At 50.0% G+C, this 27,633-nt stretch overlaps 1 protein-coding gene across 2 annotated transcripts in view; it reads left to right on the top strand.

Annotated features, from left to right (window-relative positions):
- Positions 1-17,812, top strand: part of Myo18b (myosin XVIIIB) — a 209,404-nt gene extending 191,592 nt beyond the window's left edge. For both annotated transcript variants that reach the window (XM_029533813.1, XM_029533814.1), the window contains exons 43-44: positions 13,288-14,530; positions 17,599-17,812. In XM_029533813.1, the coding sequence (XP_029389673.1) occupies positions 13,288-14,518 (1,231 nt within the window). In that variant the 3' untranslated portion in view covers positions 14,519-14,530; positions 17,599-17,812. The remainder of the gene's footprint in view (positions 1-13,287; positions 14,531-17,598) is intronic.
- The last annotated feature ends 9,821 nt before the right edge of the window (positions 17,813-27,633 follow it).

Here is a 27,633-nt window from a genome sequence, read left to right as displayed (position 1 = left end):
CCTGGTGACCTGTCAGTCATCCCACAGTCAGCCCTGGTGACCTGTCAGTCATCCCACAGTCAGCCCTGGTGACCTGTCAGTCATCCCACAGTCAGTTCTGGTAACCGCTTGTTCAGCCATAGTCAGCCCTGGGGCATTTGGAGTTCTCTCTGAGCTCTCTCCTGAAGATATGTCACAGTGCAGAAGGCTTGTGGTGGTCAGGCTATAAAAGATTCTACCTCACACAACCATGGAGTTCTTAATTGCCGTGTAATCACCTCTAATTACTGCTGTCCTGACTGAATGGTATCACTTAGTCTGACTAAAAGATGACATTACAACCTTGCTCCTCCCCTGGGTGGGAAATGCACTTTATAATCACTCCACCCATACTCTTGGCTTGATCTTTCCTTTTCTTTTTTTATCTATTTAAAGGAAAATAATCTAGCTACACACCAGCACTGCCATCCTGCTTGGTGTTATTTTATTTGGCTCACTTGAATTAGCAAAAAAGGTCTAAATTACAGGGTATTGTTTATAAAAAAAATAAATAAAGTTGTGTTACTCAAGGAAATGCAATTACTCTGCCCCAGACTAAAGCCAAGGGTCTGTCAGGAGTGTTGCTTCCATGATTAGATAAGACTCGGTGGTAATTAGCTCATTAATTATAGATACGTGAATGGATGGGTCTTAGCTTAAAAACCTTGTTCTCCGAGTAGGCTCCCTTGCCTCTGCCGGTCCTGTTTCTACACAACTCGGTGTTTACCCATCTCTGTAGTTTAGAACTGGTGCACAGGGTGATCCGAACACACTCTGAACATCCTTGGTGACTGGGAGAGAGGACTCTTGTCTTCCTAGGCATGAGGGTTCTCTATGTATTCATCAGTACTTGGGGGTCGGTGTCAGGGGGACAGTGGGAAAGGTGCTGAGCTGCAGGAGGGGGGGAGATACTCAGTGTGAACCCTCGGCCCCGAGCTGTGGAGAGAGCTGGTGAGAGAGACCAAAGCAATCTATGGTGGGTGCAGGGCTCGTCCACAAGACCCATGTGACTCCTGAAAGGGCTTCTGTGTCCTTTCCTGTCTAGAAGCCCAAGTTCTAGATGGTGAGGTTCAGGAAACATTTGGAAAATGGGAGGCATGTGGCTGAGGATGTGACCGAGTGGGTAAAGTGTTAACTGCACATAAGAAGCACATAAGAAGCTGGTGTAAAGGCGTGGATCTATAACCTCATCTCTGGGGAGATGGAGGCAGTGAGATCCTTGGTGCTCACTGGCCTGACAGCCTAGCCAATCTGATACCTCCTGGTTCAGTGTCAGCAGGTTTCAGAAAGCAAGGTAGTCAAAGAACAAGACACCAGATATCAGCCTGTGTCCTACAGTAGCACACACACGCACGGCACACACACACACAACTACACACACAAACATACACACCAAACCACATACACATACACACACACCAAACCACATGCACACACACACACACACGCAAAACTACATACACACAAACACACACACGAAAATCTTGGGCTCACCTAAATGAAGTTCCAATGACTGGAATCAATCACTAGGGATAAACGAGCTGGAAGCCTGATTGACTTCAAGTTTTGTTAAGTAAACTTATTAATGAAATGTACACAGAAGCAGGTACATCTTGACATAACATTCGAACACTGACCAAAGCTGAATCATTGCCACCTAAGGCTGCTTGGCCCATTCCCTCTGCAAAGATAACCTCCCTGTGCTGACTTCCAACACCCTCCATTAGAAGGGCCTGGCTTTGAACTTAAAGCACATGGAAGTCCCTTGTGTGTGTGCACCTCCTGCAGCAGCTTCCACCCTTCCATGTTTGTGTGTAGTCTGTGAGGTCGGTCTGCAGTGCTGTATATAATGACAATCTGGCGGATCCTCGGTACCCTAATCTGTCTTGGTAACATTCCCAGGAAGGTCTCCATCTCCTCCCAGGGGACAAGGTTGTCCATGTTGGTGGCAGTAGCTGCTGGTCTCTAGTGTGCAGAGGTGGGGGACACTGCCAGACATCTTAAGACCCTCATGACAACACCCCTTCCACAAGGAAGCTTGTCCCGCAATGCCCCACTCCGAGTACATGGTAACTTTGCAATCCACAGGACCATCTGAGTCACCACCACTTCCTTCACGTCTTGTGCTTTTCCTCCTAACTCCAGGAATGGCTCGTTTTGATAAAGTCAGTCAGACAGTTAGCTGAGTGCTTCCAACAGCTGCTGACACAGGGACCGGGTTCCCCACTGATGTTGGGCATGTTCGTGGTTTAAAGGCCAGAGCAACCTAGCTGGCCGCAGCCCACCTTTATTTGATCCAGCATAACCCTCCTCCTATCTCCACTGTGAGAACCCTCCTGTCTTCTGTGGTGGCCTCCAGCTCTGTATGGATCCTCAGTCAGTACCTGGGTGACCTTCAGTTTCTGTTTCTTCGTTGGCATTTTGGACCCTTCCTCCATTGTCAGTCAGCCTGATACACGGATTTTTCTGGAACATTTGTGAGCATTGGGTTCTTCCTAGTTGAGCCCTGATGTGAGGGATACTGTGCATGTACCTTCTGCTGCAGGGTGATGCAGTTTTGTCTGATGGGTGCAGACCAGGGCTCCCAGGGGCACTACAACCCTAGTCAGTTCTAGCCAAGTGCCCTGAGCAAGTTGTCAGTGCCCTGAGCCCTAGGAACTATGTGTCACATATCAGTTTTAGTCCAAGCTTCCCATGTAACAAAACTTTCCACCTGTGTCTTCAGCCAAGGCCATTTTCTGATGAAGTCATTCCTTTGTTTCTCCTCCCACTCTCTACTCTGGTTTTAACTTGTTAGTGACCTATGGCAAATCTTTGCCTAATCCAGACATAAGTTCTCTGTAGGGGAAATAGATGCCCTCTCCTTCTGAGGCTGACTGATCTTTAGAAGACAATCAACTGCTATTTGGGTAAATGGCTTTCTACTGCACTGTTGCCTGATTGATAATTCCCCTTAATATTTAGTACTGCACTGTGACCCAACTAATAATTTCCCTCCATTTCATCTTCAAGTTATGGCTGCCTCGGAGACTCTCTGAAGTTCTTTAAATCTAAATTTAGCTTGTCTGGTTTTCCTAAGTAAGGATTTGGTGCAGACTGATCCAACACAACTGGATGCTGCTGGGACTTTCAAACTTCTTTTGCTAAACCAATATTTTTGTTTGTTTTCATGTGCCTCAGGGTCTCTCTGCTTCTCCTTTAGTTATAGCTCGGTGGCCTTACTTCCTCTCCTGGATGATCAGTTCCTTGAACCAATGGCTAATTCACTTTCACAGCCTGAAGCATGGAAGCGCTCCATAAATGGGTCTTGACAGATGTAAGAATGGAGAGAGGTGGATAGATGAGTGGATGGATGGATGGAAGGATGGATGGATGGATGGATGGATGATGGATGAATAGATGGATGTATAGATGGATGGATAAATGGGTAGATGGGTGGGTGGATGAACTGATGGATGAATAAGTGGATGAATGGATGGATGTATTACATGAATGGATGGATGGATGGATGGATGAATGGATGGATGGATTGATGCATAGATGGACAGACAAAGAGATGGACAGATGGATGTATGGACAGACAGGTAGATGGATGAATGGATGGATGGACAGATGGACTGATAGATGAATGGTGAAATGGATTGAGGGAGGAATGGAGAGATGGAAGAATGGATGAAGTGATGAATTGAGGAAAAAAGGAGGGATGAATAAAGGGATAGATGAATGGAGGGATGATGAATGGATAGATGGGTGGATGGACAGACAGATGGATGGAGATATGGATGGACAGATGAATGGATGGATGGATGAATGAGTGGATGAGTGGATGGGTGGATGGATAGATGCTGGATGAATGATGGATCGACAGACAGATGGACAGACAGATGGATGGACAGATGAATGGATGGATGGATGGATGAACTGACAGATGGATGAAGAGATGGATTGAGGGAGGAAAGGAGGGATGAGTAAGGGGATAGATGAATGGAGGGATGGAGGGATGGATGGATAATTTACATCCACTTAGAACTACATTATGAAAGGAACCTGCCTTTATGAATACATCTACAGTTTGCCAGCAGTTGCCATTCTGCCATACCCAGTTGATATCCAGGTATGGTTAATGACACAATCTGCTGAGAATTTGCTTAAAGAATGCTGATCCACACAAATCCACAGTTCAGTTGGAGATCTCAATCACATCTTATGTCTTTCAAAACTGGGAGGGAAAAAAGTTCAGAAGACTCAACAGTAGAGCCAGTGTGTCCCCCTCTCCCAAAGCAGGACTAGGGAGATACCTTATGTTCTCTGTCCAGGGGCAAGAGAGAAGATTTACAGGAGCTGAGGTTGCAACACCTGCACCGACCTGATCCCTGGAGGTGGACAGCACCCTGTAGAAATGAGGCCAGGCTCTTGGAGAACGTGTTCGGGGCTGCATGTTCAATGCTGGTTTTGATTCTATTGTTTTTAAGTCACAGAAAGTATCTTTGGCTGACTGGGGTCTGATTGAAGTATCCTATATAAGGCAGACACGCTGCCCTCCGCCCTCTTCAAGCCATCCCCCTCTGCTCTCTCACTCCCTCCAGTCTATAAATCCTTTCAGGGAACTTGACTCTGGGACTTCATAAAGGAAAGATGTGTATGGTTATGAAGGGCACGTTATTTGGAGGAGAGATATAGTAAGCATGAAATTATAATACAGAATTATAATACAGGAGCATTGGGGGGGATTGAGAGCCCTGGGGGCCAACCTGGCCTCAGAGGCATTGATTTCTTAGTGGGACTGATCACTGAACAGTGATAAATGTGTCAAATTTTATATATACAGCAAGGGACCCTTGGAATCACCTGTAAGACTCTACTTGACTCCTCTGTATCCCTCCCCCCACCTCTCTTCCTTTCTTCCAATTTTAGGTGTGTGCACAAGGTGCATATGTGTTTGTCCATGTTTGTGTGTGCTGTGCCTGTGCAGGTCAGAGGTCAGCATCAGGGGTTTTCCTTCATCAACGTCCGTCTTGCTTTTTTGAGACAGGGCTTTTCACTGAACCCAGAGCTCATGGATTCAGCTTATGTCTTTGGCTAGCAAGCCCGGGGGCTCTGCCTCTCTCCATCCTCCCAGTGCTGGGATCACAGACACTCGTGGCTGAGCCGAGCTGCTTATGTGGATATTGGGGATCTGGACTCTGATTCTCGTCCTTGCATGGCAGACATGTTAGTAACTGGGTCATCTCTCCCTCCATCTCCCTTTAAGGAATGATGGTGTCCAGTCACCTTGGGCGTCGTTGGCCTCTCCTTTATTGGTAACTGTCCAAGTTTTTCAAAGCTGACGTTATTTCTGTCTCCATACTCTCTTTCTCTCACGGTTATCCCAGGCTCGCAGACATTAGCAAGCATGTGGTGTTATGTTGGATTCCAATATGCGTTCTCCCCAGTTGTCCCCACACAGTCTTATGTAACCCGGGGTTTTAAAAGGAAGGATCTTATGAGGAGGTTAATTATGGTGTTTGGTTGTCTTCTAAGGCTGGTTAGGCGATAAGGAGCTTTGTGTTGGAGAAGTCTGAGGCTTACAGAGTGACTGGGCAGGGAGCACTGTAGCTCCCCACTGGGTCCCCCATTTTGTGCCTGTCTGTCTGTCTGTCTGTCCAAGCTCTACACTTGGCCCCTCGCTCTCTGCCTCTTTCACTGAAATGGATCATCTTCATGAGGTTTCTGGGGGATGATTCATTGCATCAGCACAGTCTTTGTTCACATGTTCAGACTGCGGAACTAAGGTTGTGTGTAATCTGTAGTGCTCAAATCAGGGCCTCTTGAATAAACCCTTCCATCTCCTCCTCTAACTCTGCCATTTCCATGCACTGGGGTCTTTAGAGGCCTCCAGTTCTCGCAAAATACGTCACAGGTTCCAGTGGACTTTGGTTTCTGTGCCACAGCACAGGACATGGGACTGCACTTGATTCTTATCTGAGTTTTGATCCCTGTTCTAGGCATCTTCACATCCCCACTCATTCCAGAGGGCAACCCTGACAGACCCTGCTCCTTGTGTCTGTGAGAGGGGCATGGGCAAAGCTCGAGATGCCCTGTGGAAGAAGGTGTGTGGGTGGGGTCCCCTGAGGCAGCTCACCGACCTGGCTTCTGTGTGGAGGACTGGCATAGACTGAAGTATCACAAGGAACTGCCGACAAAGCTGGCTGCTGTCCCTCCCTACCGCATCATGCTTGCCTTCCTCCAGTGTCCACATAATCAGGCCAGGAGAGTGGACACAGAGGCAGCCTCCTGCTGACCCCCTCGCTTCACACCTTTCCTCTCAGGCTGTTGTCCTCTCCCAAGCCTCACTTCCCTGCCCTCAATGTGTGGGTAGTCATCACTGCCCGTCAAGAGTCTTGCAGATGGGATCAGCTAATAAGTGGTGGGTGGAGGGTCCCACCCACAGCCTCTTATCCTTCCAAATCCATGAACACCACCCATCGCCTCCCCTCTTCCAAAGCCTGAGTCATCCCACCGCCTCCAGAAAGCCTGTGCTCCAGGCTCGGTAAAACGGTGAGCTCCCTTGCCAGCCCCAAAGCTGCATCCCTACCCTGGAACTTCCTGCTGAGCAAACCTGTCTTCACGGATGTATACAGAGCTAGCACCAAAGACTTGCACTCAAAGCGGGGGAGAGAATAGCCTGTTTTCTGCTTCTGTTTGTCAGCCCAGCCTCGAGACAGACAGACCGGGCTAGGCATCCCGCAACTCCGCCGCTTCCTCAGAAAGCCTGCTCGCCCCTCTGAGCCTCAACTTTCTCATCTGTAAAATGGGACAGTAAAGGGTAAGGAGGCAGAGTGGCTAGGAGGTGAGGATCCGGTAAACCATTGGGTATAAGCCCACCTCCTTCCATTTATCACGTGTCTGGGCTTAACATTTCTGAGCCTCTTGTACAACAGAGGAAGTTCACGGTATCCTGTGCCTCAGGGAATGTGGTGCCGATGCAACCCAGTGATGTGTGTGATGTGCGTCTTGTGTTCAGTCCCCAGGCACCATGCAGGTCTTCAGCATTTGCTCTCTTGAACTTGGTGTTTGCATCACGGGGCCATCTTCAGAGGAAATCCACTTCTCACCTCGCACATCACGAGTATTCAATAGCTTACTAATTTGCTCCATGGTTTCAGGGTGTGGGTGAGGAATAGGGGCAACAGCTCACCTCTGGGGGGTGACTCACAATGTCATTAAGTCTGTATTGAGTCTCCTGTGGCTCCAACCGGCTCCGGCTCCAGCTGGATGCCGAGACAGGAATTGTAAGTGTCGCAGTGTGGTTATGTCTGACACCAGGTCCAGAGGCCTGTGCATTGGACATTTCAACTCACTGTGTCATGATTGGCTTTGAGAGAATATGTGAAAACCTGGGCAAAACTTCACCTACAGGCCCACCCCATCCCTCAGCCTGGGAGGGGAGGGGACCTGGGAAGAACAAAGCGTGAATGACATCTGGCCTTTGAGGGCCCTGGAGTGAGCCTCGGTTTGCCCGTATGTGAGGTGGGACAATGATACTGATCTGGGTGACGTGGTACAGTGGCCTCACCACCTGCAGTCAGGATTCATAGCACAGCTGCTACGGTCACACTGGGGATAAAGCACAGGAGACACATCCATGAGACAACCTGGCAGGGGAAGGGCATGCTCCAGTAAATCCACTGGAGATCCATTCTCAGCAGCTGGCTTCTTCTGAGCATGAGCCGTACCTAGAAGTCACCTCTCTGTCTCTCCTTGTCTGCCAGTACAAGCCTTGTTTGTTCTTTAACATCTGTGCTCAGTGTGGGGTCTTCCTTAGCACCAGCTATCAAGGACAAATAAGCAGACAGGTGGGTGTTAAGATGCTAAAATAGATGAATGAAGAACAACTCTTGTGAAATGAATTGGCACTCACTCATTCACTCATTTAAGAGGACTTGGTTTCTGAACACCCCTACCCCCACATACACACACACACACACACACACACACACACACACACAGAGAGAGAGAGAGAGAGAGAGAGAGAGAGAGAGAGAGAGAGAGAGATGCCAACAATTGTGATACAGTCCAGATTCGTACCACCCACACCCACACCCACACCCACACTGACCCCTCACATCCTAAGTCACATTCTGACACCCAACACACGGACCTCACTTACCTGCCGGCTGAAGAGTGGTCAGAGTATATCGTTTCAGGAAAACATCAAGAAAGAATATCTGTGCGGATTTGGTACAGTCACGGTTATTCTTCAAATATTTTTGATCTGGTTGAGCACACACATGCAGACTCTGCGGCTGTGAAGGGCCAACTGAGTGTGTAGATAAAACTGTAAGATGTGTTGCCTACCGTAAAACTGTGGGATGGTTGGAGGCTGACCAGCATACACACCTCATCTCCAACTCCTAATAAAACCCTGAGACCTGAGACATGCCCCCAGAAGAAACCTAGCTTGGAAAGGGGGAGATCCAGGATTTGAACCCACTATTAATCGCTTAAAGACTCATTTTTCCTAACTTTGCAAATTTCAGGATTCTAAAGATTTTTATATCCTCTGTAATACCAGGCCACCAAACACACAGGAAATTCCTATGTAATGTCCCTATGGAATCACTGGTCAGCACTTATTGGACTCTTCCTGTGTGCTGGGCATCAGAGAATCACTAATAACTGAACATATTGAGCTGAGAACCCTACTGTGTGCCAGAGGACTGATGACTGCCCTCACCAATCCATTATGTGTTTGGGGCTGCTGTATGTTGGATCAGCTAGTGAGCATCTGCTATGGCCTGAGGCACTAGGCAGTGGAGGTAGACACAGCGGGTACCTCTATCCTCTCTGTAACACTGGGAGGTGGATGTGCCCCCTCGCGTTTCTCAGCAGAGGAAATTCTGGCCTCGAGAATGTGAGGCAGCGATTCCTGATGACGGCATCATTCAAGACAGCACCAGATAAAGTCCCCAGCCACCAAGATCTGATGTCAGCGATGGTGTGAGCCGTGTGTCACCCACAGAGTCTGGCAAAAGGCCACAGAGACAAACGCATTGCTCTGTGTTGACTCCCCTACATGGGACCCCACCTCCGCTACCTCCTCTCCCTGTGCCACAGGGATGTTCCCTCTCCCGTGCTATGCCTGGAGGTCCTAACTCCTGATTCTCGGGGTTGCTATGGAGACAGAAGAGATGCTTGTCTTCTTCCCTGGTTCTAGGGCAGGGCCCAGCAGGTTAGGGTGCCATAACTGTGATCACTGACTAGTTCTGCCCTCGAGTATGAGAGCCACCTCAAAGTTTGTTCTTTGAAGTGACTAAGGGACAGCCTTCGGAAGTCCCTGAGTTATCTCAGGAGCCTCCCTTCAGGGTCCACCCCCAACCCCCACCTGACAGGCATCACCCTATCTTCCCAGCCGCTTGGGCCTCAGCACTGTAGCATCTCCTTGGCCAGCGCTCTGAGCGTCAATGGACATCTTTGATATCTACCATGCATCCATCACAACAAGCTCACACACACACACACACACACACACACACACACACAGAGAGAGAGAGAGAGAGAGAGAAAGAGAGNAGAGAGAGAGAGAGAGAGAGAGAGAGAGAGAGAGAGAGAGAGCCAGGCTACCCTAGAGGACACCTGGAGGGCAAGAATGAGTGTCACAGGTCTGCGTGCCTGACCACAGGCTGTGTTTAAAGGCTCCAGAGCTGGGACAGGATGTGCCAGCCTCAAGTAGCAGAGTCAGGATCCTTTCCCCAAAGCCCAGAGGATTTCTGGATCAATAAATCTTCCAGTGTCTGCACAGAATTGGCATACAAAGAACTTCATACGCAGACATCTGATGCAGACAGTCACAGGGAAGGCTGAGAGGGACGAGGGACGTGGAAATCTCTGTCTCCTCTTCTCACCCAACACCCCTGTCCCCTGCAGTCCCCAACAAGAAGTCACTTGATGTGGCTTGTGTCCCTGCTGATCCCTCAAAGGCACCAGGCCTTCCTGTCTTCCTCAGCCCTGCTCATGAAGCCAAGGCTCAACCCTGCTCATGAAGCCAAGGCCAGCCACACCCACAGCACTCAGGGCCCCCACCCTGGGCCTCCTGCACCTTACAGTGCAGTCTGGACCTGCAGACCCACATCTGGGCTCCTGGCTGATCCTGCTGCCCAGCGCGCCCCCCACCTGTTTTGTCAGAGATATAAATGACAGAACTGGACTGTCCTGTGATTCTCCATCCCCCTCCCCCTGCCCTCACCTGTCTGCCCCTTCCCTTCCCCAGCATCTGGGCTTTTCATCTTCCTTCCAGCCCTACCCTCTTGAGGTCCACCAGTTGTCCCTTCCTTGCTCTACTGCTCGTCCTCACAGCTCCTAGACCTTCCCCTCTTGCTGCATCTCTGTCCCTCTCTTTCTCTTCTCCTTTTCCACCCTCCCCTCCACCATTTACTGAGCACCTACTGTGAGCCAGGCTGAGTACTGAGTAGCTCCAGGACTGAGAGACAGCAGTCCCCGAATCCCAGACGGCAAGCACCCTGAGTGGCAGGCGATGGATGAGACTAAGGCCTGAGATACATTCATCATGCCCACTTCCTTTCAGGGCCAAGACAGCGTGGAAATAACTTTTGTCATCTCAGCTGCAGCCCACTGGTCCTGGCAGCTCAAAGCTGTTTATTAAAAAGGAGAATAAGATGAACAGAGTGGATGCCACCTTGCAGTGTGTATGTGTGGTGTGAGCGTGTATGTGTGTGTGGATGGGTAGGGGGTGCATGTGTGTGTGTGTGTGTGTGTGTGTGTGTGTGCAAGTGGGTGCGTGGTGTTTGGGGGTGCGTGAGGGTATGGGTTTGCATGTGTGGGTGTGTAAGATATGTATATGCACATGTGTATGAGTGTGTACATGTATATGTGAGGTGTGTGTGTATACATGGTTATGTGTATGTGGTGCGTGTGTGCTTACATGGATGTTGGTGTGTATGATGTGCATGTGTACATGTGCATGAGTGTGTGCATGTGTGTGTGAGGTGTGTGTGCATACATGGATGTGTGACGTATGCTGTGGTGTGTTTGTGATGTGCATGTGTGCACATGTGTGTGTGGCGTGTGTGTATGTGTGTGAGAAGTGTGTATGTGCATAGGTGTGTGGTGTGTGTGTATGGTGTATATGTGTGTGCATGGGTGTGTGCATACATGTGTGTATGACTTATGTGTGTATGTGGGTGTGTGATGTGTGTGGTGTGAGAATATGGTGTGTATGTGTGTGTGTGTGTTCATGGGTGTGTGTGATGTATATCAGTGTGTATACATGTGTGTGCATGGGTGTGTGTGTGTGTGTGTGTATGTGTGTGTGTGTGTGTGTGTGTGTGTGTGTGTGTTGGAGGGGGACATTCTAAAGCACTGCTCTCAACAAGCAAGCCTTCAGGTTATTGGAAAGCAGCCATTACTGCTTCACACTTGGTGCTCAGGCAGGTCCAGCTGTGACAGGACAGGAAGTGACAGGCAAGAAGCAGGAATGAAGGCAGCTGCCATGGAGAATTGTGAAGCTTTTGTTGTAGCGCACGGGACCGCCGGCTTCTTGCTGAGTGATGCAAGGTCACTGCCCGTCTGGTGGCCAGTCAGTCCCACTCACGGTCTCACTGGGCTGAGTGGTGAGCTGTGTCTGCAGGCTGGGAGGTCGGGGGTGGGGGTGGGATGCTAACAACCAAAGCCATTAGCAATCGACTGTTACTCATTTCTGCGTTCTTGATGACGGAGTGGATGCCAAGCACAGAACGGAAAGCTTCTCCTTTGTTTTCCTAACCAACCGTCTAGGAGGCCAACATTGTAGAACCCCCGACAGTGGGGCTTCCTGCAGGGTGGTAGGCAAGAGAGAACAGGGCTGGGGATGGGCAGGTCCTGGCTCACTGCCATTGCTTATACTTGTCCTGCAGGGGCCAGTGAGTGCAGCCAGACCTACGCTCTGTCCTCATGAAATTGTGTAACCCAGGTTAGGTCCTCACATTTGTGTGGCCACTGAACCATCTCCCTGGCCCTGCAAGAGACTCTCCCTCCAGACTCCATTGTCTAGCCCCTGTGGGGTATAATCATCTTCCATGAATACAGGGGCCGGCAAAGACCCTCTCTGTGCTTTCCTGTCCCCGTCAGCCACCCCTCAGTGCGGCTGTATCCCCAGACTCCACAGCCCTGTCCCTGTGTAATCAGAAGTGATTATTCCCAACCAGAGGTAGGATGTTTTGTGCCCACGTACCAGCCATCGCTGGCGTGTGGTAGACCTTCCACACTTGTCCCCTTTGTCACAGAGCCAAGAGGCAGCCAGAGCTGGAGCGCACCTTGCTTGGTCCCACCTCCCTGCTGACTTGCTCTAACAGCTGTGTCCTCCTTGCCCAGAACTGACACCTGACGTTCTCTTCTATTTTTAAATAAATTTTGAGACTTCACTAGTGGGTAAACAGGGGCTTGTTTCCCTGAGAGGGAAGGCACAGACATTTTTTATTAAGGGAAGTACTGCTGGCCTGCTACCTTCCTCTTTAAAAAAACAAACAAACAAAAACAAAAAACAAACAAACAAACAAAACACCCTTTATATATGACCTGTAATTCCCTCACACACGGTTCAAGACTGCTTTGGGGATGGGGTGCACAGCTGTCACAAACTGCTGAATAGAAATGGAGCCCTTGTGTCCCAGAAGAGAAGCTGCCTGTTGTCCCACCACCACCGCCCCCACACCCCCTCAAAGAGTTGTTTTCATGTGAAATGATTTGAACTGCCCCCCCATCCTCCACTTCACGAAGCCATCAGAGGTCTCACGGGTGCCTAATGTTCCAGCACCCCACTTGTTGCAGCTGCCCTCTCAGCTTGCCCTTAAATAAGCCACACCTGCGTGTTCCCCCCCCCCTCCACGTTTGGAGAAAAGGAATTACTCACTCAGCGTACCTCTGGGGTGATGTTCTACCCAGTCAGAGAGAATGCCCCGGTAAGCCCATGTCTCTCACAGTAGTAGCTCCTGGGTTGATCCACTCAGATGTACTTAGCTGTGTTTAATTATAGATAGAAATTACACCTCCGAAAGCAACAGGAAATCATTTATGCAGCTGGAGGCTCCACATCGAGTCACGTGACTCGCTCGAGGCAGCGGTAAGGTCGGCCGTTACAGAGGCAGAATCAGGTCACGTGACTTACTTGAGGCTGCGGGTAGCGCCTTTACAGAGACAAAATAGCACTCACCCCCCGACCCCCCAGGCTTAGGAGCTCCCTAGATCCCGTGAATCGAGGTTTCTAGTGATTGTCTTTTTTTCTTCTTGACACAGGCTAAGTGAAGAAGCTGGAGATTCTGAGAGACTGAGAACAGCATCTTCGGCTTTGAGCGGAACCTGGGGTGCTCCCAGAGATGCCTCGAAGGCTGGTTCTGCCTCTCTCCACCCAGTCTGTCCACAAAAGCCCTACCATTTGGGGGATGGGGAAGGCTTTGCTGTCCACAGAAGAAGCACCCTGGAGCGTTCCGGTTCACTGTCCTCATCTCCCCCTTCCCAGAGCACGGCTGTGTCACCCTCATCTAGAGACAAGCTGCCCAGCCCGTCAGCGGCCCTCTCAGAGTTTGTGGAAGAGCTCCGCAGGAAGAGGGCCCAGAGAGGCCAGGGTTCCACTCTGCATCTGGGGGACGGCCCCGTGCTCCCCATCTTCCAGACCACCCGGGCCTCCTCACTTAGGAGGGGCAGAGCCAGCAGCGATGAGGGAGACCTCTCGCTGAAGACCAGGGGGAAATCTCCTCTGGGAGCAGAGGGGATCCCCGGGGCCACAGCCGGTCTCTCCCGCTCCACCAGTCTCAAGTGCATCTCCTCAGAGGGTACGGAGGACATCACCCTACTGCCTGACAAGCAGAAGACGCGCTTTGGCTCCTGTGAGTCCCTCTTAGAATCGGGACCCTGCACAAGGAGAAAGCTGAGCTCCCCCACGGGACTCCTGTCCCCTACGCTTCGTCCCAGGCGGCCGTGTCTGGAGTCCTCCGTGGACGACGCCATCTCCTTAGAACTTGGGAAGGAACCTCTGATCTTCCAGAACCGACAGTTTTCTCACCTGATGGAAGAAACTCTGGACAGCGACCCATTCAACTGGAAGCTTCCAAGCCTCAACTACAGACGCCAGACCAAAGTGGACTTTGATGACTTCCTCCCGGCCATCAGGAAGAATGATGCTCCTTCATCCGGGGCTGCCAAAGATGGGAAGGAGGCTTCGAAGCATCCGGGAGTCCACTTTGAGATGGGAGAGGCCGCCGACCGCTCCTTTCTCTCGGGGATCAAAACCATTTTGAAGAAGAGCCCAGAGGCCAAGGAGGATCCCGCACACCTCTCTGACTCCTCCTCCTCCTCCAGCTCCATCGTGTCCTTCAAAAGTACAGGCAGCATCGGAAGTGGTCCAAGAGTCCCGAGACTCCAAGGTGACGGCGGGGAGCAGATGTCCCCTGAGCACAGAGATCCTGGCTCTGCTAGGAGAGGCGACGATGACGTGGAAAGCATAATGAGGAAGTACCTCCAGCAGTAGGGACCGCTGCAGGTAAGGACAGACGGGTGGGAAGGACAGACAGCAGCTTGGGCAGCCTCCAGGGAAATGGAGCTTGCCCAGCTTTAACCCTGGGGTGGCTTTGCTTCTAGGTGTCAGAGGCACTAGCAGAAGTCACAGATGTCACTGTAAGATGCAGGAGGATGCATCAGAAAGCAGAGGGTCCTGAAGGATGCTGCTATGGTGGCAGAGGGGCTGGGGTGAGACAGCTCAGTGGGCAGAATGCTTTCCCAGAAAGAATGATGGCTTGAGTTTGGATCCCCAGCACCCATGTGAAAGCCAAGCAGGCATGGTGGCCAACCATCAACCTCATAACTCAGGAGATGGAGACAGGGGAGCCCTGCCTGGCATCCAGGCGTGTCATCATCACACAGATAAGCCCTGGGTTCAGCAAGACCCTAACTGTACATAAAAGATGGAAGGAGACTAAGGAAGGCACTTGAAGTCAGCCTAGAGCCTCCCCAGGTGTGTGCATGAATACACATGTAAAAAGAGAGAATGACAGGTTTGGAGAGATGGCCCAGTCAATAGAGCCCTGTAAGCCTAAGGCTCTGGGTTTGATCCCCACAACCCATTGTAAAAATGCTGCCTGTAGTAGTGTGTGCTTGTAACCCTACTAGCACCAGAGAGGTGTAGACAGCAGGTGACTGGGGCTTATTGACCACCCATACTGGCCTAATTGGTAAATTCTAGGTTTAGTGCTGTCCCCCAAAGCAAGGTGGATATTTCCTGAGGAACAACACCTGAGGTTGTCCTCTGACCTCATAGGTACACACGTGTGCACACGAATGTGCACATGCATACAAAGACGATGCCAGCCCATTAGTGTCCCCATTGAGTCCTGTTGGCCTAACACCTTTCCATTTGGGGTCGAAGAGACTGCTACGGCGTCCTGTCTACTGAATATTCTTACTGAGTCAGCCTAGGCCAGATTGGAGGATGCATGTCCAACAGTGACATCTGATGCTTGCTTTCTCTATAGAGGGAAACTAGGGTTCAGAAGAGGGGGATCCGAAATATGTACAGAGTCCCAGAGCAGCAGTGAGAAAGCCAATGGGATTTTCTCCACCACCGCCTCTGTTCCCAGCCCTAATCCTGAATCTTCCCTTAAACAAGTACAGGGCATGGGTCTGTCACATGCAGAATGACCTCCCTTGAACCCGTGTATCGGCTGTGGGTTGCCGTTAACAATAACCCAAGAGGCTACCTACCTATCCCCAATTCACAGGTTGACCAACTGAGGAGAGCTCAAAATCACCTGGGCAGATCTGAGACCCTGAACCCCAGAATCTTCCCTTGTCTCTCCAAGGCTTGCCTTCTGCCTGCCACCCAAGTGTCCTAAGCAAGGAAGTCAGAGATGCCCTGTAGCCCTCAGCCCAGCCGACGCAAGCGTCCCACTACGGGATCTCGAGACCCCAGGAGAAGGCGCCAAGCAGTTGCACAGCAGTTGCTCGGTGTGTGAACTGCCGCAGCCGCCAGGCCTCACGGCAGCCCATGCTCACGTTCCCGCTCCTTTGAGAGGCACCCTCGGGCCACTGTAAAGTCACTGCCCCTTCTGCAGAGGCCTGCTTAGGCTATATCTGAGCAAATTAATTTGACTTAGCATGGCCTTCTCTCTGCTCTCAATTACCGAGTAAAGATCTGATATTCATTTACATTATTATGCTCTCAGGGACATGGGAAGCCGTTTCAAAGGCCAAGAAAAGAGCATACGTCCACAGGGGGATAGTGCCCGGTAAATGCTGGCCTGGAACACCTGTCTCTGCCATTATTTTTTTTTTAACTCAAGTCCTCTTCCCTCCGAGGGAATGTTCACTGTACTGTTGAACACTGGCTAATACAAGTCTCCCAGATTTCCAGTCTGGGGTTCTAAACCACATTGCACAGGCAAGCCCCAGCCTCAGCTTATCCCTCCCTCATTGCAAGCCATGAGCTTATGGGCAGGCCATGGGGTCTTATCCTCAGTAGGGCTGTTAGTGGACAGTAGCCAGTACCCGAAGGTTTAATGAGAATTCAAAAGATCAGCAGTGTTGGTGGTACACACTTTTGATGCCTGTGCTGTGGAGGCTTGGGCAAGAGAGTCACAAGTTCAAGGGCAGCCAGGGGTATGTAATGAGACCCTGTCTCAAATACACACACATACACACAAATACATATATACATACACACATATATACATATATATGTATATGTATACGCACACATATACATATATATGTATATGTATACACACATATACACACATACACATTCATACAGACACACATTTACACATATATGTGTACATGTACATATACACACATACACATTCATACAGATACATACAGATACACATACATATACATGCATGCATATTTATACATACACTTCATACAGATACAAACACACAGATATATACATATATATACACATATATACATGCATATATATGTACACATAAACACATACACATGTACATGTACATATATACATTCATATAGACACATGTTCACACAGACATACATATACACACATACACACGCATACACACACACAAATACAAGAGCCAGAAATAGCTTGGCCTCTGCTCAGTGGGGGGCAGGTTATTCTAACTTTATGTCCTGTGCAGGCCTGCCTCCTGTGATCCACTTATAAAGAGGAAGAATTCACAGTGTCTCAGGGTTCTGAAAACTTGTCTGTGGCTTTGGGCCTGTCGGGAGTACCACAGTGCAAAGCTATTCTGCCTACAGGTAGAAAGGGAGAGAGAGAGGAGGAGACTAGGGTGCATAGAAGCATTGTGGGGGGAGAGGGGTCCCCCCGTGGCTAGACACAGCTTTTCAGCATCTCCCAATAGCATTATGCAAAGAAGCCTTTGGGGACAGTCCAGATCCAATAACAGCAGGCCCTTTAGGAATCTCTCCTGCTTCCTCCAGCGGTGTCTCTTCAGTGCTCTTCATTCTCTCTGTTAAGCCCCCTCCTCCTCCAGGCTCAGAGAAATCCAGGCTTGGCTTCTCCTCTTCCCCATGAGACCTTCCCAGCTGTCATCTCAGCTCTCTCTGACTCTTGCCTGTGTTTGCTTCCAGCCTCCCCAGACACAGCTGCCATCAGAGACTCCCTACTCCAAAGCACTGGAGAGAGAGAGAGAGAGAGAGAGACACCAGGCTCCTGGGGCCTGCCATCCAGAGCCAGACCACATGGCCACCCTCAAGACATGGGATGGGCCCAGAGAGACATGTCCTAGCAGATCACCAGGCTATGCATATGCTTGGTCTTTATTCAATAAAGTTGCCTTCCCTGGAGTCTGTGTGGTTTCTCTGTTCATGCATGGCCATTGTGGACTCTGTAGGGTACAGGTGTGGCAGTGAGGGTCCCAAAGAATGAGATCAACACAGATACTTCGTAGGGTGGGCTGAATGATGCCCACTCCCTCTAGCCGTTTCTACAAGTGCTGACCTGCCTCTCCATCTAGCCATTTCATCTTTGCAGAAGTGTGACCACTGCTAGCAAGCCTTCCCAGATCCCCCCACTCTCTGCCCTGCGAGGTACGTGTAATGTATATGTATGTATGCACATGTACAGGTGTATATGTTTGTATGAACATGTATGGGTTCATATGTGTGTATGCACCTGTATGGGTTCATATGTGTATATGCGCATGTATGAGTACATATGTGTATGCACATGTATGTATGCATATGTATAGGTACATGTGTGTATGCACATGTATTATAAATATGTATAGGTACATATGTGTGCATGCACATGTAGGGGTGCATATGTATGTATGCAAATGTATAGGTGCATATGTGTGTATACACATGTATGGGTGCATATGTATGCAGATGTATGGGTGGATATATGTGTATGCACGTGTACAGATGCATATGTGTGCATGAACATGTATGGGTGCATGCATGTGTCAGTCAGGCACTAGATATCTTCCACTTTTTACCTTGAGTGCACTCACTGATCCAGCTTACCCAGCTGTCCCCGGGAGTCTAGGTCAATGCCCAGGGACATTGTAATCCCTAGCGCTGGGATTACAGCTCTATATGAGTTATTTCTCTTATCACTGTGATAAAACACCATAACCAAGGTGTGAAAGAACAGCTTACGGTTATGGAAGGAGAGAGTTCATCACCATCACAGTAGCATGTGGCAGACGTGGCAGCAAAATCGGACTCTGGGGCTCTCCTGTCATGAACCATGAGCACAAAACGAAGCCAAGGACCTGGAAGTAGCAGGAGTCTTTAAACTCTCAGGACCCACCTCCGGTGACACACCTCCTTCAAGGCCATACTTCTTAACCCTTCCCAAGCAATGCCACCAACGGTCAACCGACCGAGTGTTCAAATACACGAGCCTACGTGACACTCGTTCCAACCACCAGAACCACCAAGCTCAGCTATTCTCTGGGTGCTGGGAATCCACACTCAGGCCCCCGTGTTTGTGCTGCAAGCGCTATAGGACTGACCGCTCAGGCCCAGGTCATTGTCCTTCATCTCCCTGGATCCCCACATTTACCTCTGTCCCTTCCTGTCCTTTCCATTTCTCTGTTTTGTGAGTACACAAAAACATGCACGCCATCAAGAGCCTCCACGAGTGAGTGAGCCCAGCACCCTGAACACACAAGACAGGAATAGATGTGAGTTCCGTGTGTTACAGAATTTGTATCTATGCACTCCCCCAGCCCCACCCACACTCAAACCCACCCATACTCACAGCCCCCCACACACACACACTCAGCCCCTCCCACTCACAGCCATAGCCACACTCAGTCCCACTCACGAAATCTCACAGCCAGCCCTGCCCACAGCCAGACCCTCCCACACCAAGCCCCTCCCATAAATGGCCCCTCCCACTCCAAGCCCTTCTCATGCTCTGCCCTTCCCACTCACAGCCCCACCCACACCAAGCCCCTCCCACACTAAGCTCCCCCCACTTGGCATTCACACTTCAGCACACTGGAACCTTAAACTGCATGAGACACAACTTCCAGCCTCACAGCCAAGACACCTTTTTCTTTAAGCACTCTCAAAGGATTCAGAATAGTAATTACCAGTTAATAACAGCCAGCTAATGCTCATTGATCACATACCATGTGGCTGCTACTAGGCCAGCATTTACATAGTTTTCACTCCCAGTGTTACAAACAGCCCTGAAAGATAACAGCGGATACTCCTTCTTACAATTATGGGACCCAAGGGCCTCTGATTTCCCTCCAAGTGTCTCTGTTTACACACACACACACACACACACACACACTGTGTCTGTGTTGTGGGGGACCCATAGTGTGAGTTGCTGTGTGACTCATGGGTGCACCTGGCTGTGGGGACAATACAGCAGCCTTTAGGGCAGAAGTGTGTGTATCCTCTCAGTTCTGAAGGCTGGCAGCCGATGGTCAAGAGGCCAGCCATCTGAGGAGAGTGGGAAGTTCTCTTTTCCCCAATGCCTATCACCATCTTCCCCGTCTGTGCATCTGAAACCGCCCCATCCTCAGGAACTTCTTTTAAAATTGATTCCCTATCTCTACATAAGGTCATGTTCTGGGACGCTTGCCATTAGAACTTTGACCTTTCTCTTTTATGTTGTTAGAGTGGACACAAACTAGTCAGAAACAGTGGGTAGGAGGAAAGGGTCGCGTATCAGCTCTGAGCATGCTCAGTGGTGAGGGCAGGGGAAAGGCGGAGACCCAGCTTTGAGCATGCTCAGTGATGGGGGGGGAGGTGGTGAGGGTGGAGAGTCAGCTCTGAGCATGCTCAGTGGTGTGGGTGGGGTCTGAGCATGCTCAGTGGTGTGGGTGAGGTCTGAGCATGCTCAGTGGTGTGGGTGGGGTCTGAGCATGCTCAGTGAGGACAGCAGGAAAGAGAGGGTGAGGGGTTTGGGCTGGGGTGCACAGCGCCAGATGCAGCACACCTAGGGTGCAGCGGACTTCTTGTGTTCCCATTGAGAGATCCACTAAGGAGCCTGGAGTCTCCTCCTTAAGCCACCCCACCCCCCGTTTCCCAGAGCAGGGAGAAAGTCCATCAGTTTGTCGGGGGAGCATCCAGAACATCTGGGTTCAGAGATCCTGGTAGGGAAGAGAGTGTGATCCAAAAGCATACTGAACTTGGCCATGTCATCTGTTCAGGAGCTACAGGCCTCACCAAAAAGCTCACAGAGTCACAGAGCGTCGACCAACTCACCCCTTTCCCTGAGCCTCAGCTTCCTCCTCTCTGCAGCGTGAGCACTGAATAATCGAGTCCAGTGAACAAAAGTGGGTACACAAATTGTATCGTTTGCTAGAGACCCCACAGCAGAATTGTACTGGCTGCGTGACCTCAACTTCTAAGGCATGAATCTGAAGCCACGTGTCCTGGGTTTGCTTTTTCGGGGCCTCTCTCTATGACCTTCAGATGGCAGAACTATCCTCTGCGTCCTTCCACACCTTCAGTCTGTCTGTCCCCACACGCCTTTACCCTGTCCATCTGAAGTCTCTCTGAGTCTACAAAGTTCCTTTCCCAACACTCAGAATGACCATAGCCCGCCCTAACAACTAGATTGAAGGTAATCTCTTCTGGAAAGTTCCCAGCTATAAACATGACCCTGCTTGATGGTACTGAGCGAGCTCCCCAGTTTTAGAGGGCCACAGCTTGGCTCATGACATATACTATGCTGTTGCGAGTGGTCGTTTAACACATTAGTAACTGTATTAATAATGTTTGACCATCAGATAAACATCCCATCTCCCTCCAGTCACATTCACAAAGCAAGACCCTTTTGACATTGGAAGTAAAGTCACCTGACCCTCCTGGCATCAGACTTTTGTGGCACTTCCTAGCCTGGAGAACAGAAGCCTCGGTGAGAGTCTCTGCACCCTTAGCTCTCATTCATACACGGGGTGTCTACACAGTGCTGGGCACAGCACTGTGCTGAGGCGACAGTGGGACAGGCAGAGTATGGTAGTTTGAATATGCTTGGCCTGGGGAGTGGCACTTATTAGGAGGTGTGGTCTTGTTGGAGTGGGTATGGCTTTGTTGACGTGGGTGTGGCCTTATTGGGTGGGTGTGGCCTCGTTGGAGTGGGTGTGGCCTGGTTGGAAGAAGTGTGAAACTGGGGAGTGGGCCAGTCTTCTCCTGTTCGCTTTTGGAACAAGATGTAGAACTCTCAGTTCCTCCAGCGCCACGCCTGCCTGGATGCTGCCAGGCTCCTGCCATGATGATACTGGACTGAACCTCTGAACCTGTAAGCCAGCCCCGATTAAATGTTGTCCTTGTAAAAGTTGCCTTGGTCATGGTGTCTCTTCACAGCAATAGAAACCCTAACTAAGATGCAAAAAGGCCGTGCTTTTCTCTGAAGAATTTTGTAGTTGTCCTCTACAGGGAAACAATTCCAGAAGCGGACAGAGATGCTGTGGGGAGAATAAAGCTGAGAAAACATTTGCTTTCAGAAACGATTTCTAATGGAAGGAAGCTGTTGTTGGTCCTCAGTCATGTGTACAGACGCCTCCAGTAAGGTCAACCCTGACAGCAGTGAGGCTTTTCCTCCGTCATCAAGGAACAGAAATTCTAAAGAGGATCATTAAGAGTCAATTTGCCAAGCCAGACGTGGTGGCTCAAGCCTGAGGCCAGGTAGGAGGCTGGCATGCTGGAGGATGGTCTGTGTTCCATAGATAAAGTCTGTCTCTAAACAACCACAGCAAAGCAAGGTCAGCGGAGCGCTCCTTGCACAAGCGTGCTCCCGGATTCCAGGGAACCAGTGTGAAAAGGCAGGATACAGCTTTACTTACCTCCAGGACTGAGAGGTCAGCACTGGACAGCTCCCCGCACAGCTGGGCGAGCTGAATCTGAGTTGCTAAGTTCCACAGGAGACCTCCACACAAATAACAAGGTGGAGAGAGACAGAGGAAAACACCAGATATCCGCCTCTGTCCTAGACACATGTACATGCACACGCATGTGCACACACACACACACACACACACACACCACGCACGATCATACAACACAACCCAGATGTGAAGATGTCAGGGCCACAGAGCAGGTCCAGGTGTGTAAGTGTCTACGCCAACTTTTCGTCTTACTTCCACAAAGAAGAAGTCATTTTGAGCAGTGTGTTGGATCTCAGAAAAGCCTTAGATGGTAAGGATTAGAAGGTGTCAAGGAAGATCCCTAAAGGGAGGCTCAGAGAGTGGTCGGTCTGGAATGAGGCCTGTCACCCCAGCACTCGGATCAGGGTTATCCTGGGCTACATAGTGAGTTCAAGGCCAGTCTGGGATACATGAGACTGTATCTCAGAAAATAAAATAAAAAATAAATAAGTGGGGGAGGGAGGAAAGAGGGGAGGGGAGAGGGGAGGGAGGGAGGAGAGGGTAGGGGAGGGAGGAAAAAGAGAAGGGGGAGGGAAAGGGGGAGGGGGAGGGAGGGGAAGGGGAGGGGGAGGGAAAGGGGAAAAGGATAGGGAGGGGAAAGAAGATTCCACTAAAGGTGCTCTGCATCCAGACTGAGTTTAAGAGTTAGTTAATATTTATCCATCCAGCAGTTGGGGATGGGGGCTGCAGTGCAGCTTGTAGACCCTGCTTCCCAGTGAGCTCAAACAGCTCACAACAGCCTGCCAATACAATGTACAGTACAGGCAATGTAGGATTCCATACAACCCTTTGCTTTCCGAGTGAGGCAGGAAGAATTTATTTGAGATAACAAATGTCCCCCCCTCCCAGGATGGAAGGGGCTCCCAGAAGACAGGCCTTCAAGTCCTGGGACAGGAGCAGCCCCACAGACACCAAGACCATCTTGGGCTTCAGGGCACAGCTGTGACTTGGATTCCCTGGAATTCGAAAGGTGGCTCTGGTGACTGGCTCAGAAGAGTTTTTGAGGAGTGGGAGCCGAACTAGGGGAACCATCTTGGTGCCCTTGGCTCCTGGACACCCAGTCAACGTTCACCAGAGTCAGGACCGTGCCTGGGTTCACACCCTTACGGTGTGTGAACATCAGCTCCAATTCCCAGCCTCAGTGGCATCAGCTGGGAACTGGAGAAGAGAGAAGACAATGGAGGGCCAGACATAAACCACCCCTAGGCCTGCTGCCTACCACCTCCTTCCAGATCCCTCACATGCTTCTCTGCACAAGTGAAGGGCTGTTCTTCAGCCTCCAAGAACCTGGTGGAGCAAGGACCTAGTGAAACAGCTCTGGGCCTTGGGGTTAGAGAATATTTATGTCCTCTTTGCAAAGGTAAAGGATTTCTTAGGGATGCTGATTATCGCACAAGCAGCCTCCAGGCCGCACTGTAAACACGCAGAATGGAGTATTCATAGCCCCCATTTGTCCAGAAAACTAGAACAAATACGCCCGAGGGCTGTAAATACAGGGCGGGTCTCTCCAGCTGGGAATTTCTTCCATTCTGTTCCCTGCCCTGCGTTTGACAGTTTATGGATGCTCTCAGCAAATGCCTCCGGGATGTTTGCCAGGTACCAGGCTCTGTGCTAAAGCAACAGAGAGCCCTGCCTTTGTAGCCTCTAACAGCTAAATGACAAGAAAAGGTAACGGTGGGTGGTGCATTGAAAAATAGCTACAATATTGGTAACAATGTTGCTTTATTGCTTCGTAGGTTTGAGGTCTACTTTGTATATGCCCTCAAACGGAAAGCTTGTTGTTAAATCTGTTTTGGTTTTTTGTTTGTTTGTTTGTTTGTTTGTTTGACAAATGGCTATCAAGGCTGATCATTTCTTAATCACTTCAAGGACAGGAGAGACTGCTCAGTGGTTAGAACAGGTGCTGCTGTATCCTAGAATTTGGTCCCCATCACTCAAGGAAGTCAGGTGGCTCACACCTATGACATCATCTCCAAGGGACCTGACCTTGTTCTCTGCCCTTCAAGGGTACGGCACTCCCGTGGACATGTATGTGCATACTCACACACCGACTTCCATACATGAAATCTTTTAATCACTTCAGTAGCTCATTTCCTGTTTCCTCTCTTTGAAAGTGTTCTCCACGGTGCTGAATAATATTTCATTGTCTAAAAGAATGGGCAGTCTTTCTATGACTTCCCTGCAGCCGACTGTCCCCAGTTTGAGATGTAGACACTCCTTTAATACCCTCATTGGATTCATTTCTATGGGCTTCTTTTCTCTGTCTCCTGGATAAACACCTACTGACTGAACATCAGAATCCTGTAATACTGTGCTCTTGACTGCGATAAATTCCATCAGGAATGCCCATCCTATCTCCTGGAGGAATTGGGGGGAGACCGAAGTCATCCTCAGTGTGATCCACAATGCCTGGGGCTGGCAGCTACATTTTGTCCTGGTGGCTGCGCAGTAAAGCCTCATTGTGCTTTTACTGGGCATTTCTCTAATATCTATAGAAGCTGAGTGCCCTTTTCAATTGCTTTGCACATGTTCTTGCATATAATATCTGCTCGAGTCCTTATTGGCTCTCTTGTCTCTTTATCACCCAGTTACAAGATTTTCTGTATCCTTTGTAGGCAAGTCCTTACTCAGTGATTGGCTTTGCACGTGGCCCACCCCCAGCCCCTAGTCTGTGGCATGTTTATTTATTTTCTTTAAAATGCATTTAGGAGCTTGGGGATGTGGCTCCATGCATAGAGTGTTTGCCTAGCATGCACAAAGCCCCAGGTTCAGTTCCCAACACTATATAAAACTGGACGTAGTGTACACAGGAGGGAAGAGCAGGAGGATCAGGGGCTTGGAGTCAGCCACAGCCACATAGCAAATTCCAGAGCAGCCCGGGGTACATGAATTCCCTATCTCAGAAAAATAATGACTTTTTTAAAAATAGGTGTATTTGGGGCTGGTGAGATTGGCTCAGTGGGTAAGAGCACCCGATTGCTCTTCCAAAGGTCCGGAGTTCAAATCCCAGCAACCACATGGTGGCTCATAACCATCTGTAACAAGATCTGATGCCCTCTTCTGGAGTCTCTGAAGACAGCTACAGTGTACTTACATATAATAAATAAATAAATCTTTAAAAAAAAAAAAGGTGTATTTAAGGCAAACACATTGCCAGCTGTCTTAATTACGTCTCTGATGCCGTAATAAGACACCTTGACCAAAGCAACTTATCAAATCGTTTATTGTAGGTTTATGGTTCAGAGGATGAGTCCACAACCATCATGGCAAGGAGCATGACAGCAGGCAGGCAGGGAGCCGAGGGAGGAACTGAGAGCTCATATCTTGATCCAGGAGTGTGAGGCAGAGAGACATACCTGGAACAATGAAAGTCTTGTGAAGTCTCCAAGCCAATGCCCAGTGATACCTCTAACAAGGTCACACCCCTCTAACAAGGCCACACCCCCTCTAACAAGGCCACACCCCTCTAACAAGGCCACACCCCCTCTAACAAGGCTATACCTCCTCTAACAAAGCTACACCCCCTCTAACAATGCCACACCCCTCTAACAAGGCCACACCCTCTAACAAGGCCACACCCCCTCTAACAAGGCCAGAATCCCTCTAACAAGGCCATACCTCCACTAACAAGGCCATACCTCCTAATCCTTTCCAAGTAGTTCCATCAACTTGGGACTTAACAGACTTTCCTCCTTCATCTGAGCCTGGCACTGTTGTGTGAGCTCGGCAGTCCCACCGGAAGGACAGAGTGCTTCCTCCAAGCAACGCGTTTTCTCTAGTCGGTAGACATTAAGGGAAGACATTAAAGGAAGAAGGTCCAAGCATGGACCTCAAGCAAACCATGTCCTTCTCTATCTGTCTCAACCCTGGGAGCTCACCCAGGCCTCCTGGATGCTCCATAGAGCACAGCCAGCTCGCTCTGGCCATCTCAACAAAACCGACAACCACCAGCCAGCTTCTCAGCTGGTTCATTTAGAAATGAGAGATATGCACAGAGTTAGAAATGAGCACAAAATGTTTGTGGAAAATCCACCTGGGAGGATGGACTCCTCCGGCAGGGGAAGACTTCAGACCTCAAGGAAGATGTGTCACCTGTGGTAGGAAGGATTCGCTTCAAGACTCACATCATGGTCCGGCTCAACTATGCCAACCTGATACCGAGGCAAAGATGTCTACTTTGGACTCTGGTAAAAAGCAGATATGGCTGGGCCCTGGCCTCTGCTGAGTTCAGTCACTAGCCAAAGACTTGGTTCCAAGTCTATCATCTTTGACTGGAAGCTGATGGAGAGCCTGGAAGTCCTAGAAGCTGGGCACCACGGAGTAACCATGGGCCTCGTTGATAACGACAGAATTCCTTTTTAAGCACAGAGGCAGTCAGCAGAACCTCACCGAGACTACAGAACCAAGCCAAGCAACTCTCTAACAGTTCCAGGCACGTAAGCACTCCTCACGGAGCCCTGTACACTCTTGGACTGTCACGGATGTTTGTTATACGGCATTACTGTGGCCAAAATAGCTGTACAGTGAGTGAGCTCTGTAGTGCACTTCCCATGAGCTGTGGGTCAGGCACAAGCTCGGGGCTCTGCTCCAGCCAGATCAACAAGTACACAATGGTTATCTTTTATTGCCAGGAAGCCCGGCTCTGCCAGGCAACCCTCGGCCATTTAACAATGTCTATGCTTCCAACTTCATTAAGCATCAATTTGTAAAGATGAGACCATTGTGGTGCCCTGGCAGCCTCCGGGGCTGGGGAGGAGGGGAATGAGAGCAAGCAGCTGAATGCAGAGGCCGTCAGGAACCTCAAGGTGTATGTTAATAATTCATGCCCGTCACTGTGCACTTTCAAGCTGGGCACAGGGTCGGCGTGGCTGCTGTGTGCTCATTGAGCCTGGGAAGTGGCCTCAAGGGAGAACGGGCACTTTAACGTTCAACCTGCACAAACTCTCAGAATTCCTGTGAAGTGGCCACCATGGCAAGCAGAAATGTCTGCTGTTCCCTCCAGACATCGCCGGTGCCTGTCTCTACCACCTTTGCCAGGGGACTCTAGACTCTCCAAGTGAAAGTTGAAGAGATGATGCGGTCTGTAAAACACTTGCCTTGAAAGCACAAAGACCTGAGTTCAATACCCATAACACGCCCCCCCCCAAAATGATGCCAAGTGTGAAACATGTACCTGTTATCACAGTGCCCTGGATGCAGAGACAGAGGGAGCCAAGTCTTGATGGCTGGCCAGCTGAGCCTAAATGGTGAGCTCCAGGCCAATGACAGA

The sequence above is a fragment of the Mus pahari genome, chromosome 23 (assembly GCF_900095145.1).
Source record: "Mus pahari chromosome 23, PAHARI_EIJ_v1.1, whole genome shotgun sequence".
NCBI lineage: Eukaryota > Metazoa > Chordata > Mammalia > Rodentia > Muridae > Mus > Mus pahari.
This window is presented reverse-complemented; position numbering and strand designations above follow the sequence as displayed.